The 13,172-nt window shown below is 42.6% G+C and overlaps 1 protein-coding gene across 1 annotated transcript in view; it reads right to left on the bottom strand.

The window, feature by feature from the left end:
• The window catches only part of LOC128364207 (NLR family CARD domain-containing protein 3-like), a gene marked incomplete at its 5' end in the record, with an annotated part of 14,953 nt that extends 10,002 nt beyond the window's left edge, over positions 1–4,951 (bottom strand). Inside the window, 2 exons of the mRNA XM_053324744.1 lie at positions 2,063–2,233; positions 3,660–4,951. Coding sequence (XP_053180719.1) covers positions 2,063–2,233; positions 3,660–4,951 — 1,463 coding nt within the window. The remainder of the gene's footprint in view (positions 1–2,062; positions 2,234–3,659) is intronic.
• Positions 4,952–13,172: the final 8,221 nt, after the last annotated feature.

The raw sequence follows: 13,172 nt of genomic DNA, 5'->3' as shown, positions 1-13,172 counted from the left end.
AAAGGTGTGTAAAGCTAACAGCTATGCTAAGCTCTGCATATAACTGGTGGTTGGTGCTTCATGTTTAGTCTCACCATTCTTTAGCTGCTCTCTAATCTCTGGTCACTGCTGAGGTCCTTGGAGCTTCCAATCATCTCTGACTTCAATCATCATTGTATGTTACTGCCTAGTTTAATAAGTACAAGTTAGTCCTGATCTCTAGCATTGCTGGCTATGGCCCATCATGCAACAGGGCAGACTGGACAAGTTCACATTGGTAGCTGTTCAACTCATCGTGCCCGTTAGCATCGCTGCTGCTAATGGAGCTCTGGTTTTATTATATCGGCTTATGATTGACATGTTTATTATTCTTAGTGTGCAATAAAGAAACCTGTCATGCTCATTATTTAGTTTCATCTCTTAGATTATTATTATTATTCAAGATAATCCTGAAAATTATGAACCAAACAGTGAAGGATGTGAATTAAATAAAAAGAAAACAATCTACCCAAGTTACAGTCAGTGAACTCACTTCAGAGTCTTCAGTTTACAGTTTGGACTCTCCTGTACAGCAGACAGAAGCTTCTCTGATGAATCAGACAGTTTGTCGAGTCTCAGGTGCAGCTCTGTCAGATGAGGGTTGGACTTCACAGCTGAGGTCACAACTTCACAGTCAGTGTCTGAGAGTTCACGGTCAGTAAGTCTGTAATGACACAAATATTACAACATATTATCATGAAGTGGCTCAAGGTTCAGACTAACAAGGAGAACACATGTTTGAATCTCAAAAACTAAAATAATGTATTAAAGTAAGTTATTAACAAACTAAATGTAAACTCCATGTGTAATGTGTAGAATCAGTAGTGTAGGGAAGTGCATGGATGAGGGGAAATGTGTGCTAGACAATAACAAACACATGAAGCAAAGAAAGAAAAGAGATGTTGCTGGTGGAAGAGAGAGGGAGACACTGAGCAGGCCAGCTTTGATAAGGTGATCCAGCCCAAAGCCCAGCTGATGCTTCAGCCTGATGACTCCATTATTAGTGCTGGAAAGGAGCCTCGGGGTGAAGAGTCACCTAGCTCTCTCATACCTGCACGTAGAAACGTGATTAAAACTTTAAAACGGAGGAAAACTTGTGCTCTCTGGAAAAATACCAAACTATTTTTACATAAAATATAAACTTTTCAAACTATGAGCAGTCAAACGAGGAGTGGAAATCACTTTTTCTTCAAAGTTAGAGTGGAAGCGGCAGTTAGCTAGAGTGTGAGAAGCAGTAAAAAATAACCTTAATTTTTATTTTTAACTCGAGCTCACGGCCAAACCGTAAAAAGGAGACAAATAATTTTTTTGTCAAAATGTAGACATAGGTGTTGGGATTCATAAAATGTGACTTTGACAGGCGGGGTCTGCACAACATTTAAACGGGGGGGCTGAGACCGGCGGCAATACCTGTCTCACTCCCCATTGACCCTAATGTAATCATCTTCTTTTTTCCAAAAGAATCTCAGTCTGTGTTCACACTGAGCTTACTCGCTCATTTTAAGGAATATGTGAATAAAATATTCTGTGTCTCTCACGGTGTTTTCGGTTTTTGGACAGGAGTAACGGTTTTCTCACAGTTTGCAATTGTTCGGGACCTTGTCAGAAGCCAAATTCTCTCAACTTAACATTCCTGAAGATATGAAGTAAATGTTAATCATATTTAAGCATAAATAATATTCATTTAAACTTGTTAATTAAAGTCTACTTCATTTTTTCCACTGACAGGAACATCACTGTTATGAAATTATTAAGTAAATCTTCAAATCATTTAGAGAGTAGATTTTATTACACATTTTATTTTAAATTTCTTGGTTATATGAAATTATATTATGTACATTTTGTTCATCTTCTATTGATAAATGTTGAATCTTTTTATGCACCACAAATCATATAACTACAATACAAAACAATACAAAACTATTTATTTAGTCCTCAGTAAACATGAATTAATCACTCCATTCAAATGAATGAACCAAACAGTGAAGGATGTGAATTAAATAAAAAGAAAACAATCTACCAAAGTTACAGTCAGTGAACTCACCCCAGAGTCTTCAGTTTACAGTTTGGACTCTCCTGTACAGCAGACAGAAGCTTCTCTAATGAATCAGACAGGATGTTGAGATCCAGGTGCAGCTCTGTCAGATGAGGGTTGGACTTCACAGCTGAGGTCACAACTTCACAGTCAGTGTCTGAGAGTCTAACGGCAGTAAGTCTGTAATGACACAAATATTACAACATATTATCATGAAGTGGCTCAAGGTTCAGACTAACAAGGAGAACACATGTTTGAATCTCAAAAACTAAAATAATGTATTAAAGTAAGTTATTAACAAACTAAATGTAAACTCCATGTGTAATGTGTAGAATCAGTAGTGTAGGGAAGTGCATGGATGAGGGGAAATGTGTGGTAGACAATAACAAACACATGAAGCAAAGAAAGAAAAGAGATGTTGCTGGTGGAAGAGAGAGGGAGACACTGAGCAGGCCAGCTTTGATAAGGTGATCCAGCCCAAAGCCCAGCTGATGCTTCAGACTGATGACTCCATTATTATTATTATTATTATTATTATTATTATTATTATTATTATTATTATTATTATTATTAATAATAAATCATTTTATTCCTTTAATATAAAACAACAGTTGAGAGATAAACAGGAAACAAGAGGAGAGAGATCAGTGGAAGCTGCAGTTATACTGGAAGCATCTTAACCAGTAAGCTACCAGAACACTCCCAGTTCAGCTGATGCTGTCTCACTGTGCTTGAATGAAACAATCATTCTCATCACTCTCTCTCAGACCTGCACACTTTAACCTTTGTTTAGCTTTAATCTTGCAGATGAAGGAGAGAACATGGAGTTACATTGAGTCTTCCATAATGTGCACAGTGTGTGTGTGTGTGTGTGATCTGATCCCATGTCTGTCTCCACTAAGTTAACATGAGGACATCTTGATTAGAAAACCACTTTTACTGTCCACTATGTTTAATGTGACTGTAGGATATTTAGACTCAGTTCAGCTCAGTGAACAGTTCCAGTTGAGAAAGATCATCTCTCTTTGCTACCTGCTGCTGTCAGGTTCACATCCATAAGCAGCTACATTTACTGACTGTTCACAAACACTAATGAAACTAATAATCAAAGATGATTCAGATCTTATTTTAAAGCCTGCTGAGTAAAATCAGGTATTACCTGTATGTCTGATTATATATCATGTAATAATAACTTTACTGCTTTCACTGATAACTGTAAAATACTGATATATGTTGTGATAAAATGCTGCTGTAATAAAACCTCAACCACAACCTCTAAAGTCCTTCATGTGTTTCACCAGGTTTGAATGAGTCCTCCAACACACAAAGGAAGAGAAAGAGAAGAAAACACTGTCAAATCCAATAATGACTAGAAATAAATAGAATAACTGTTCATTAACTTAACAGCTATAAACATCAACATTATTTAAACTCAACATTTAAACAGCTCAACAACATCTGAGACTAAATATAACTGACATGTTATTTCACATATAAACAAGTAGAGCACTATTTTAACTATAATAAAACATTTATATTATTTATATTTGAAGAACTAAACTACTAATCTACACTGATTTATAATGTTAATCACATCTGGACTTACCGAGCCTTTCTGCAGTTCCTCACAGCTGGGATCAGTCTCAGTCGTCCCTGCTCTGATGTGTTGTACTTCTCCAGGTCCAACTCATCCAGAACCTCCTCTGACATCTGCAGCATGTAGGCCAGAGCTGAGCAGTGGATCTCAGAGAGTTTCTTCTTTGATCTGTTCTCTGACTTCAGGAACTCTTGGATCTCCTGATGTACTGAGCGGTCGTTCATCTCCATCAGACAGTGGAAGATGTTGATGCTTCTGTCAGGAGAGATATCACCACTGTTCATCTTCTTCAGGTTGTTGATGACTCTCTGGATGGTTTTAGGACTGTTGTCTGTCTGACCCAGCAGACCTCCTAAGAGACTCTGGTTGGACTCCAGAGAGAGGCCATGAAGGAAGCGGACAAACAGGTCCAGGTGGCCATTTTTACTACTGAGAGATTTCTCCATGGCTCTCTTCAGGAAGTCATCCAGAGATGAGTAACTGTAGTAACTGTAGTCTCCTCCCAGGAAGTCCTCCACTACCTTTGTCTTCCTGCTGGTGTAACAGTGGTACATGTAGACTGCAGCCAGAAACTCCTGAACGCTCAGATGAACAAAGCTGTAGACTGATTTCTGGAAGATCACACTCTCTCTTTTGAAGATCTCTGTACAAACTCCTGATAACACCGAGGCCTCTGTGACATCAAGACCACACTGCTCCAGGTCTTCTTGGTAGAACATGATGTGTCCTTTCTCCAGTTGTTCAAACGCCAGCCTCCCCAGCTTCAGAAGAAGGTTCCTGTCAGCCTTCGTCAGCTCCTGTGGACTCGTCTCATGTCCCTCATCATACTTGTTCTTCTTCCTCTTTGTCTGAACCAGCAGGAAGTGTGAGTACATGTCAGTCAGGGTCTTGGGCAGCTCTCCTCTCTGGTCTGTAGTCAACATGCGGTCCAGAACTGTAGCAGTGATCCAGCAGAAGACTGGGATGTGACACATGATGTGGAGGCTCCTGGATGTCTTGATGTGTGAGATGATTGTGCTGGACTGCTCTTCATCACTGAATCTCCTCCTGAAGTACTCCTCCTTCTGGGGGTCAGTGAAGCCTCGTACTTCTGTTACCCTGTCCACACATGAAGGAGGGATCTGATTGGCTGCTGCAGGTCGGGTAGTTATCCAGATGAGAGCCGAGGGAAGCAGCTTCCCCTTGATGAGGTTTGTCAACAGCACGCCGACTGATGACTTCTGTGTGACATCAGACACGACCTCACTGTTGCTGAAATCCAGTGAAAGTCTGCTTTCATCCAGGCCGTCAAAGATGAACAGAACTTTACAGCCAGCGAGCTTCTCTGCTGTGAGCTTCTGTAATGTTGGATAGAAAACATGGATCAGCATGAGCAGACTGTACTGCTCATCTTTGATCAAGTTCAGTGACCTGAACGAGAACAGAATCAGCAGACTGATATCTTGGTTGTTGGAGCGCTGTGCCCAGTCCAGAGTGAACTTCAGCACTGAGAAGGTTTTTCCAACGCCAGCGACGCCGTTCATCAGAACCACTCTGACTCTGTGTAAGACTTCACAGATGTCCTGATCCTTGGTTGGAGCGTCATGGAGGGTCTTCATCTTGGAAGCTGTTTCAAGCCGCCTCACCTCATGTTGGGTATGAACCTCTTCAGTTTCCTTTTGGTCAGGTAAGACTTTAAAGATGTCCTGACACTTGATTGGAGCGTCATGGAGGGTCTTCATCTTGGAAGCTGTTTCAAGCTGCCTCACCTCATGTTGGGTATTAACCTCTTCACTCTGTCCCTCTGTGATGTGGACCTCAGTGAAGATGCTGATGAGGAAGGTTTTAGTTCCTGCTTCATCAGTTCCTTGAGTCACACATTCACATGTGCTGCTCAGACTGATCTGATGTTCATCTAAAACCTCCTGCAGACCACTTTCTGCTGAAAGAGAAGAAAAAAGGTAGAATGAAACAGAAATCAGTGTGACTGTTAATGTTCAGTAGGATAGAGGAGGTAGATTCCTGTTTTCAGAGATGATGACATCAGCAGACAGATCTTCAGTCTTACTTTGTACAGTGCTGGTGTGACTGTCTGTCTGCAGTCCAGGTCTGGTTCTGGATCTTTTTCCACACTGGGGACAGGAGGAGTCTCCTGATGAAGTAGACTGGACCCAGTATGAGGTGATGCACTGTCTGCAGAACCAGTATCCACAGCTGGTAGAGGCTGGATCCTTCAGGACGTCCTGACACAAAGAACAGCAGGACAGCTGCTCCTCCACAGAAACAGCCCTCCTCTTCCTCTCTCTGTGGACATGAACACATTCTCTATGTCACATGACATTAGTGGAGGCCAACCGACAGCTCACAAGCTGCATGCAGCTCTTTCCCCACATAAACAGTCCGGACTGTCAGTATTTACACCCTTACACACTTTCTGTTCTTCAGCCTCTGAGATTCAACACATTCAACTTGAAATAAAATAAAATAAACTACAATCACAAGAGTTCAACAGTAATTAGACAGAGACAACAATGTGGCAGCAAAGGCAGAGAAGAAGAAGAAGACTGCAAGCTAGTAAACATGGATGTGACAAACTACAATTCAAATGATTATTATGGTTATTAATGATTGCATAATAAACCTGTGCTGTGTGAAGTTTAAGATGGCTCCATGTCATAAAGAAGACTGTTATAAAATAAAAGCCACCAGGAGATGAAAATAAAGGCTTTTATTAAAAATACAATAATATATAAAAGAACAATGTTTATAATGTAGATTATCAAATGATATTAAACTGAATCATCTTCAGGTCAGTTTACAGTAGAAACAGTCTCTTACTTTGTGTCTGAGGGTCCAGGTTCATTACTGAAGAGTGGACCCTCACCTTTAGACCGGTCACTCGTCATAGACAGACAGCTGGATATTACAGACTCTGCTCCGTCCTCCTCTTCCTCCTCTTTCTTCATCTCTTTGAGTCTGAGAGGTAAACCAGTAACACTGGAGACACACACACATACACAGTATAATAAACCCAGTCCAGCCTCTCAACTTAGTAGTTACTCTTCAGTTCCTGTAAAGATCAGATATATGTTCATATCTCCTTCTGCATGTTCTAAACATTTTATCTACAGCTGCAAACTGGATCAGTTTCACTGAAGACTTTTTAACATCTCTCCAGTGGTTTGTGTCATATTAGTCAGATAGATGTGTTTCAGTCTCCATGGTAACTATGTGTCTTCATCTGCTCTGCTGTTATATGGGATGCCCCAGGGCTCAATCCTGGGTCCTACTCTGTTCTCTCTGTATATGCTTCCCTTGAGTCAGATAATCAGTCACTTTGGTTGTATAGCCTATCATTGTTACGCAGACGACACTCTGCTATATTACTATATATTACAGTAAAACCTGATGATTTTAGTAACAGACACTCTCCACTACTGTTTAGCTGTGATACAGGTTTGGCGGTACATGCGTAGGACTGTCCGATGTCAGTCTATGTTTGTTCCAACACTGTCTATTTACCTGTACGTTTGTATTGCATGTTTTTTTATTGTATGTCATTTATGTGCTGCAATTTTTTTCCCTGTCTCTGAGACAAATTTCTCCCTGGTGGAGACCAATAAAAGTAACCTAACCTAAAGGACTGGATGTCTCTCAACTTTCTTCAGCTTATTTCTGACAAAACTGAGCTTCTCATTGTTGGCTCTGAAAATACAGTAGAAACAGTCTCTTACTTTGTGTCTGAGGGTCCAGGTTCATTACTGAAGAGTGGACCCTCACCTTTAGACCGGTCACTCTTCATAGACAGACAGCTGGATATTACAGACTCTGCTCCGTCCTCCTCTTCCTCTTCTTCCTCCTCTTTCTTCATCTTCTGGAGTCTGAGAGGTAAACCAGTAACACTGGAGACACACACACATACACAGTATAATAAACCCAGTCCTGACTCTCAACTTAGTAGCTTCTTATTAGTTGACATGACTTTAACTACAACCATGTGTGTTTTCTAGTCATCACAAAGAGAAACTTTGACTCTGGTTTAAATCCAACAAACAGACTTCAGATAAACATGTGTGTGCTTCTTAACTGTGACTTCTCTCTATTTAGAGCTCAGCAGTGAGTCACGTGACATCGCTGTGAGGACGCACAAACCAGGAAAACAACAACAGGAAACAACGTTTAACACCTCAAACTCTGTCATTTCACATTTAATCAACTAAACAATGAATGTGATCAATAATCATCAGATTGATCAATAATGACAGTAATCATTATTTACAGTCCTGATATTAACACTCACCTGCCTCACACTGTTTTCCTGCTTCTGCTCTGATGACTGAAATGGCGTCTGACTGAACACTTGAAACTTTAACTTCCTGTCTGTTCGTTCCTCTTTTTCATTTACAGGAAGTCACGTGTGTGTGTGTGTGTGTGTGAGTGAGAGGGGAGGGGGTGATCACAGCAACTTCAAAACATTTCTTCCTACTTTGTAATATGAATAAAAAATACACTTGTAGTTAATAACTGTGCAGCACCTTGGTTCAACTGAGGTTGTTTTTAAATGTGCTTTATAAATAAAGCTTGACTTGATCTGTGTGAGCTCTAAACTTCTCACATGCTTTCATTTCAATAAATGTTCAAATGATCCAATATTTCAGCAAAAATCAAAGATTAGAGAAAAAGTCCAAAAACTGAAAACACATTAGTGAATCAGAACTTAGTTTTTTCTTCTTTCCCATGAATCATCTCAGCAGCCCTCACATTTATCTGCTGACCCTTTGGAGGGGCTGAAGTGGCTCTGGTTCATTCTTCAGGAGGAATTTGTTAAAGTATGATGTCTGTAAATGTAAAATGACTTCCTGTTGTAAGTCTGGAGACATCTACGTCAAACTTAAAGTACAACATTAGTTAGATAATAATAATAATAATAATAATAATTAAAGCTATGAGCAGTGATGGTTGTGCTCGTTGTTTGATGTTACTGCAGAGCAACTTGTTGCAGCAACACATTGACCAGAGAACAGCTGACTGTCACTTCCTGTGTCCACTATGTGGCGCTGTGAAAAGTTGAATGCTTTGCAATCATTTGATATTATTTGGTGTTGACTTCCCTTAAAGGTACTGAGTACTGATACTCAGCCTGTAAAATACAAACATTACATTTATATTTAATGTACGTTTAACTGGATACACACACACGAAATGGAGAGAGAGAAGAACTCATGTACTAAAAAGAGGACCAGACCTATAAAACCTACTTTAAGAGAAAACAGTGACAGTAATACCTGTTATACTGTATCACTGACAGATGACCTCCAGGAAAGTTTAGCATGTGTGCACGAGGCTAGCAACCTCAGGCACAGCACTCACAAGAGGACACCAAAACTACAGACCACGATACAGAACAATACTCCCAGAGAGAGAGGGGGGGGGTCTCACAAGGACAGACTCAGTGGTAACAGCCAGGACTGAAACACGACTAAAGTGCACCAGAAGTTAAACGCCACAGTGGCAAAGAAAGAAGCTCTCCATCTACTGCAAAGAGGACCAGAGACACACAAACTCACACACATACACAGTGTGACTGTGGGAGGGGGGGGGGGGGGTGGTGTCATTTAACACAATCTTCTTTAAGAAAAAACATACCATATCACTGCCAAACCCTGAAGTAGAGAACGTTAGAAATGGATGGAGAGAGAAGATGAGACTGGGGGACACAAGGGGAGGAGAAAACATGGGGGGGGGGGGGGGGGGGGGCAACAATGGCAATAACAGCAATATATATTAAACTGTCCTGTTAGTCAGAATTAAGAGTGTGCTTTTAGTTGATGCTCACAAACATGAACATTTCTTATCTAAACTACTGACTGGGATTCATGTATTTATAGTTCAAATCATTTCCTGTTGTGTTCATCAGCAACATGTCATGATTGAAGTGTTACACATGAAGAGATACAGACAACATAACATGAAACATTAAGCTGCTCACTTCTTTTAAACACACATTTGTTAGATTCAAAGATATTTTAACCACCAAGGACTGAAAGTTGTGCATGAACACATCAGGAATGAAAGAACAAACTCAAACATGAATACACACATTTCAAATAGTGACAGAGACAAACAGCTGACATGTGGCAAACAGAGACACACACAATTATTAAAAGCTGTGACACATGATTAACCCTCCTGTTGTCCTTGAGTCAAGGAAGGGAGGGAGGGAGGAAGGTAGGGTGAAGGAAAGAAGGGGGGAGGAAGGACAGAAGGAAGGAGGGAGGGAAGAAGGAAGAACAACAACGTCCACACCATGAAAAGCCTTTCAGCGGGACACTGCGCTGTAGCTCTGTTTCACTCAGCTCCACATCTACCCCTCCCTCTTCCTTCCCTCCTTCCTTCCTCCTTTCCTTCCTTGCTCCTTTCCTTCCTTCTTCCTTCCCTCCTTCCTTCCTATGTTTATATTTACTAACACTACTCACTATAACTTTGTCTCTATGTGTTTATATTTACTAGGAAGGAAGGTAAGAGGGAGGGAGAAAGGAAGAGAGGAAAGAAGGAAGGGGGAAAGGTAGGGGGAAGGGAGGAGAGAAGAAGGAAAGAAACAGAAGGAAGGAAAGAAGGAAAGGAGGAAGGTGGGGGGGAGAAAGAGAGGGAAGAAGGAAAGGAGGAAGGTGGGGGGGGGAGAAAGAGAGAGAGGAAGGAAGGAAGGAAGGAAGGAAGGAAGGAAGGGTGGGTGGGTCACCTGCCTGCACATTGTTCAACACAGCTAAACCTCCACCTGTTCTACTGGTAACACATCTGGAACGGGTGGTGTATGGACCCAATTGCAGTAGAAAGGACTCAGAAACAGTGGTAAAAGTACAACGCTTTACTCAGACTTCAGCAGACAGGCAAACAGTTGAGAAAGCGGCAAACAGGAATCAGGAGAGGAGAGGCTAAACTCTTGGTCAGGGACAGAAGGCTGGGTCCATTTACCAGGAGGCCTTCCTTCCTTTCCTTCCTTCCTTCCTTCCTTCCTTCCTTCCTCCCTCCCTCCCCCTGGGCTAAACGCTTGGTCAGGGACAGAAGGCTGGGTCCATTTACCAGGAGGCAGACGAAGCAGGGGAATCCGGGACAGACCAGGTCGGTACCGGGAAGACAGGCAGGAGAATGCTGGAAAGTCTGGCATGGCCTTCCCTCCTTCCTTCCTTCCTTCCTTCCTTCTTCCCTGCTTCCTCCCTCCCTCCCTCCTTTCCTTCCTTCTTTCTTCCCTCCTCCCTCCCTCCTTTCCTTCCGTCATCCTTCCCTCTGTCCTTCCTCCTTTCATTCCTCCCTCCCTCCCTCCTTCCTCCCTCCCTCACTCCTTTCTTTCCTTCCTTCTTCCTTCCTCCCTCCCTTCCTTTCTTGACTCAAGGACAACAGGAGGGTTACTAACACTACTCACTATAACTTTGTCTCTATGTTTATATTTACTAACACTACTCACTATAACTTTGTCTCTATGTCAAATTGACCCCGTCCGTTTTAACTGTTCCTTTTTTCCCTCTTTCCTTCTTTCCTCCCTCCCTCCTTTCTTCTTTCCTCCCATCCTTCCTTCCTCCTTTCCTTCCTCCCTCCTTCCCTCCTTTCCTTCCTCCCTCCCTCATTTCCTTCCTTCTTTCTTCCCTCCTCCCTCCCTCCTTTCTTCCCTCCTCCCTCCCTCCTTTCCTCCCTCCCTCCCTCCCTTCTTTCCTTCCTTCCTTTTGTGTGTGTGTGTATATGTATATGTATATGTGTATGTGTGTGTGTGTGTGTGTTTCTATAAGTGTGTATATGTGAGTGTGTGTGTGTGTGTGTGTGTATGTGTGTGTGTGTGTGTGACTATCAATGCAGCGAGTGTGAGAGCAAAGCGTCCTGATAGCTTTGTGTTGCTGCTTATTAGACCAATCGCTGCACATCTGCTACATGTACAGTTTTATTATCGACTTCTTTTTAGAACATTTCTTCAGCTTCATTTAACTTTGAACGTGTTTTGGGCCAGTTGTTGTTGGTTGGGGCAGCCGAGTCATTTCACATATTTGAACAATTAATAAACCTAATAGTTACTTTTCCTGGTAATGAATGACTTTGACATTCATGTAACTCAGGTAACTCCCTCCTTCCTTCCTTCCTTCCTTCCTTCCTTCCTTCCCTCCTTCCTTCCTTCCTCCTCCCTCCCTGCTTTCCTTCCTTCCTTCCTTCCTTCCTTCCTTCCTTCCTTCCTTCCTTCCTTCCTTACTTCCTTCCTTACTTCCTCCTCCCTCCCTCCTTTCCTTCCTTCGTACTTCCCTCCTCCCTCCCTCCTTTCCTTCCTTCTTACTTCCCTCCTTCCTCCCTCCTTTCCTTCCTTCTTCCTCCCTCACTCTCTCCCTACAGGGAATGAGGAAGGAGGGAAAGAAGGAAGGAAGGAAGGAGAGGAAAGAAGGAAATGAGGAAGGAAGGAAGGAAAGGAGGAAAGAAGGAAGGAAGAGAGGAAAAGAGGGAGAAAAGAAGGAAAGAAGGAAGGAAATGAGGAAGGAAGGAAAGAAGGAAGGAAATAAGGAAGGAAGGAAGGAGAGGAAAGAAGGAATGAGGAAGGAAGGAAGGAAGGAAGGAAGGAAGGAAGGACAGAGGGAAGGAAGACGGAAGGAAAGGAGGGAGGGAGGAGGGAAGAAAGAAGGAAGGAAAGGAGTGAGGGACGGAGGAAGGAAAGGAGGGAGGGAGGAAAGGAGGAAAGAAGGAAGGAAGGGAGGAAAAGAGGGAGAAAAGAAGGAAAGACGGAAGGAGAGGAAAGAAGGGATGAGGAAGGAAGGAAGGAAGGAAGGAAGGAATGAGGAAGGAAGGAAGGAAGGAAGGAAGGAAGGAAGGAAGGAAGGACAGAGGGAAGGAAGACGGAAGGAAAGGAGGGAGGGAGGAGGGAAGAAAGAAGGAAGGAAAGGAGGGACGGAGGAAGGAAAGGAGGGAGGGAGGAAAGGAGGAAAGAAGGAAGGAAGGGAGGAAAAGAGGGAGAAAAGAAGGAAAGAAGGAAGGAAATGAGGAAGGAAGGAAGGAGAGGAAAGAAGGAATGAGGAAGGAAGGAAGGAAGGAAGGAAGGAGAGAAGGAAGTTATGGTAACTGCTTTCATTGATGTAACTCAGGTACTTTTTGGGAGAAGTAATGAGGAACTATAATGAATGACTTTTTCAAAGTAACGTGCCCAATACTGCTCACCTCCTGTGTGTGTCATTCCTTCCTCCCTCCTTTCCTTCCTTCCTACTTCCTTAACGTGGCCAACACTGCTCACCTCCTGTGTGTGTCCTTCCTTACTCCCTCCTTTCCTTCCTTCCTTCTTCCTTAACGTGCCCAACACTGCTCACCTCCTGTGTGTGTCCTTCCTTCCTCCTTCCTTCCTTCCTTCCTTCTTCCTTAACGTGCCCAACACTGCTCACCTCCTGTGGGGTCCTGCAGGTGTTTGTCTGGATGGGAAACTCCCTCCTTCCTTCCTTCCTTCCTTCCTTCCTCCTGCAGGTGTTTGTCTGGATGGGAAACGAGGCGCGTGAGGAAGAGAAGACCGAGGCCGCAGCTTCAGGT

The sequence above is a fragment of the Scomber japonicus genome, chromosome 9 (genome assembly GCF_027409825.1).
Source record: "Scomber japonicus isolate fScoJap1 chromosome 9, fScoJap1.pri, whole genome shotgun sequence".
NCBI classification, from domain to species: Eukaryota; Metazoa; Chordata; class Actinopteri; order Scombriformes; family Scombridae; genus Scomber; species Scomber japonicus.
Note: the sequence above shows the minus strand (reverse complement) of the source record. Positions and strands in the feature narration are given on the sequence as shown.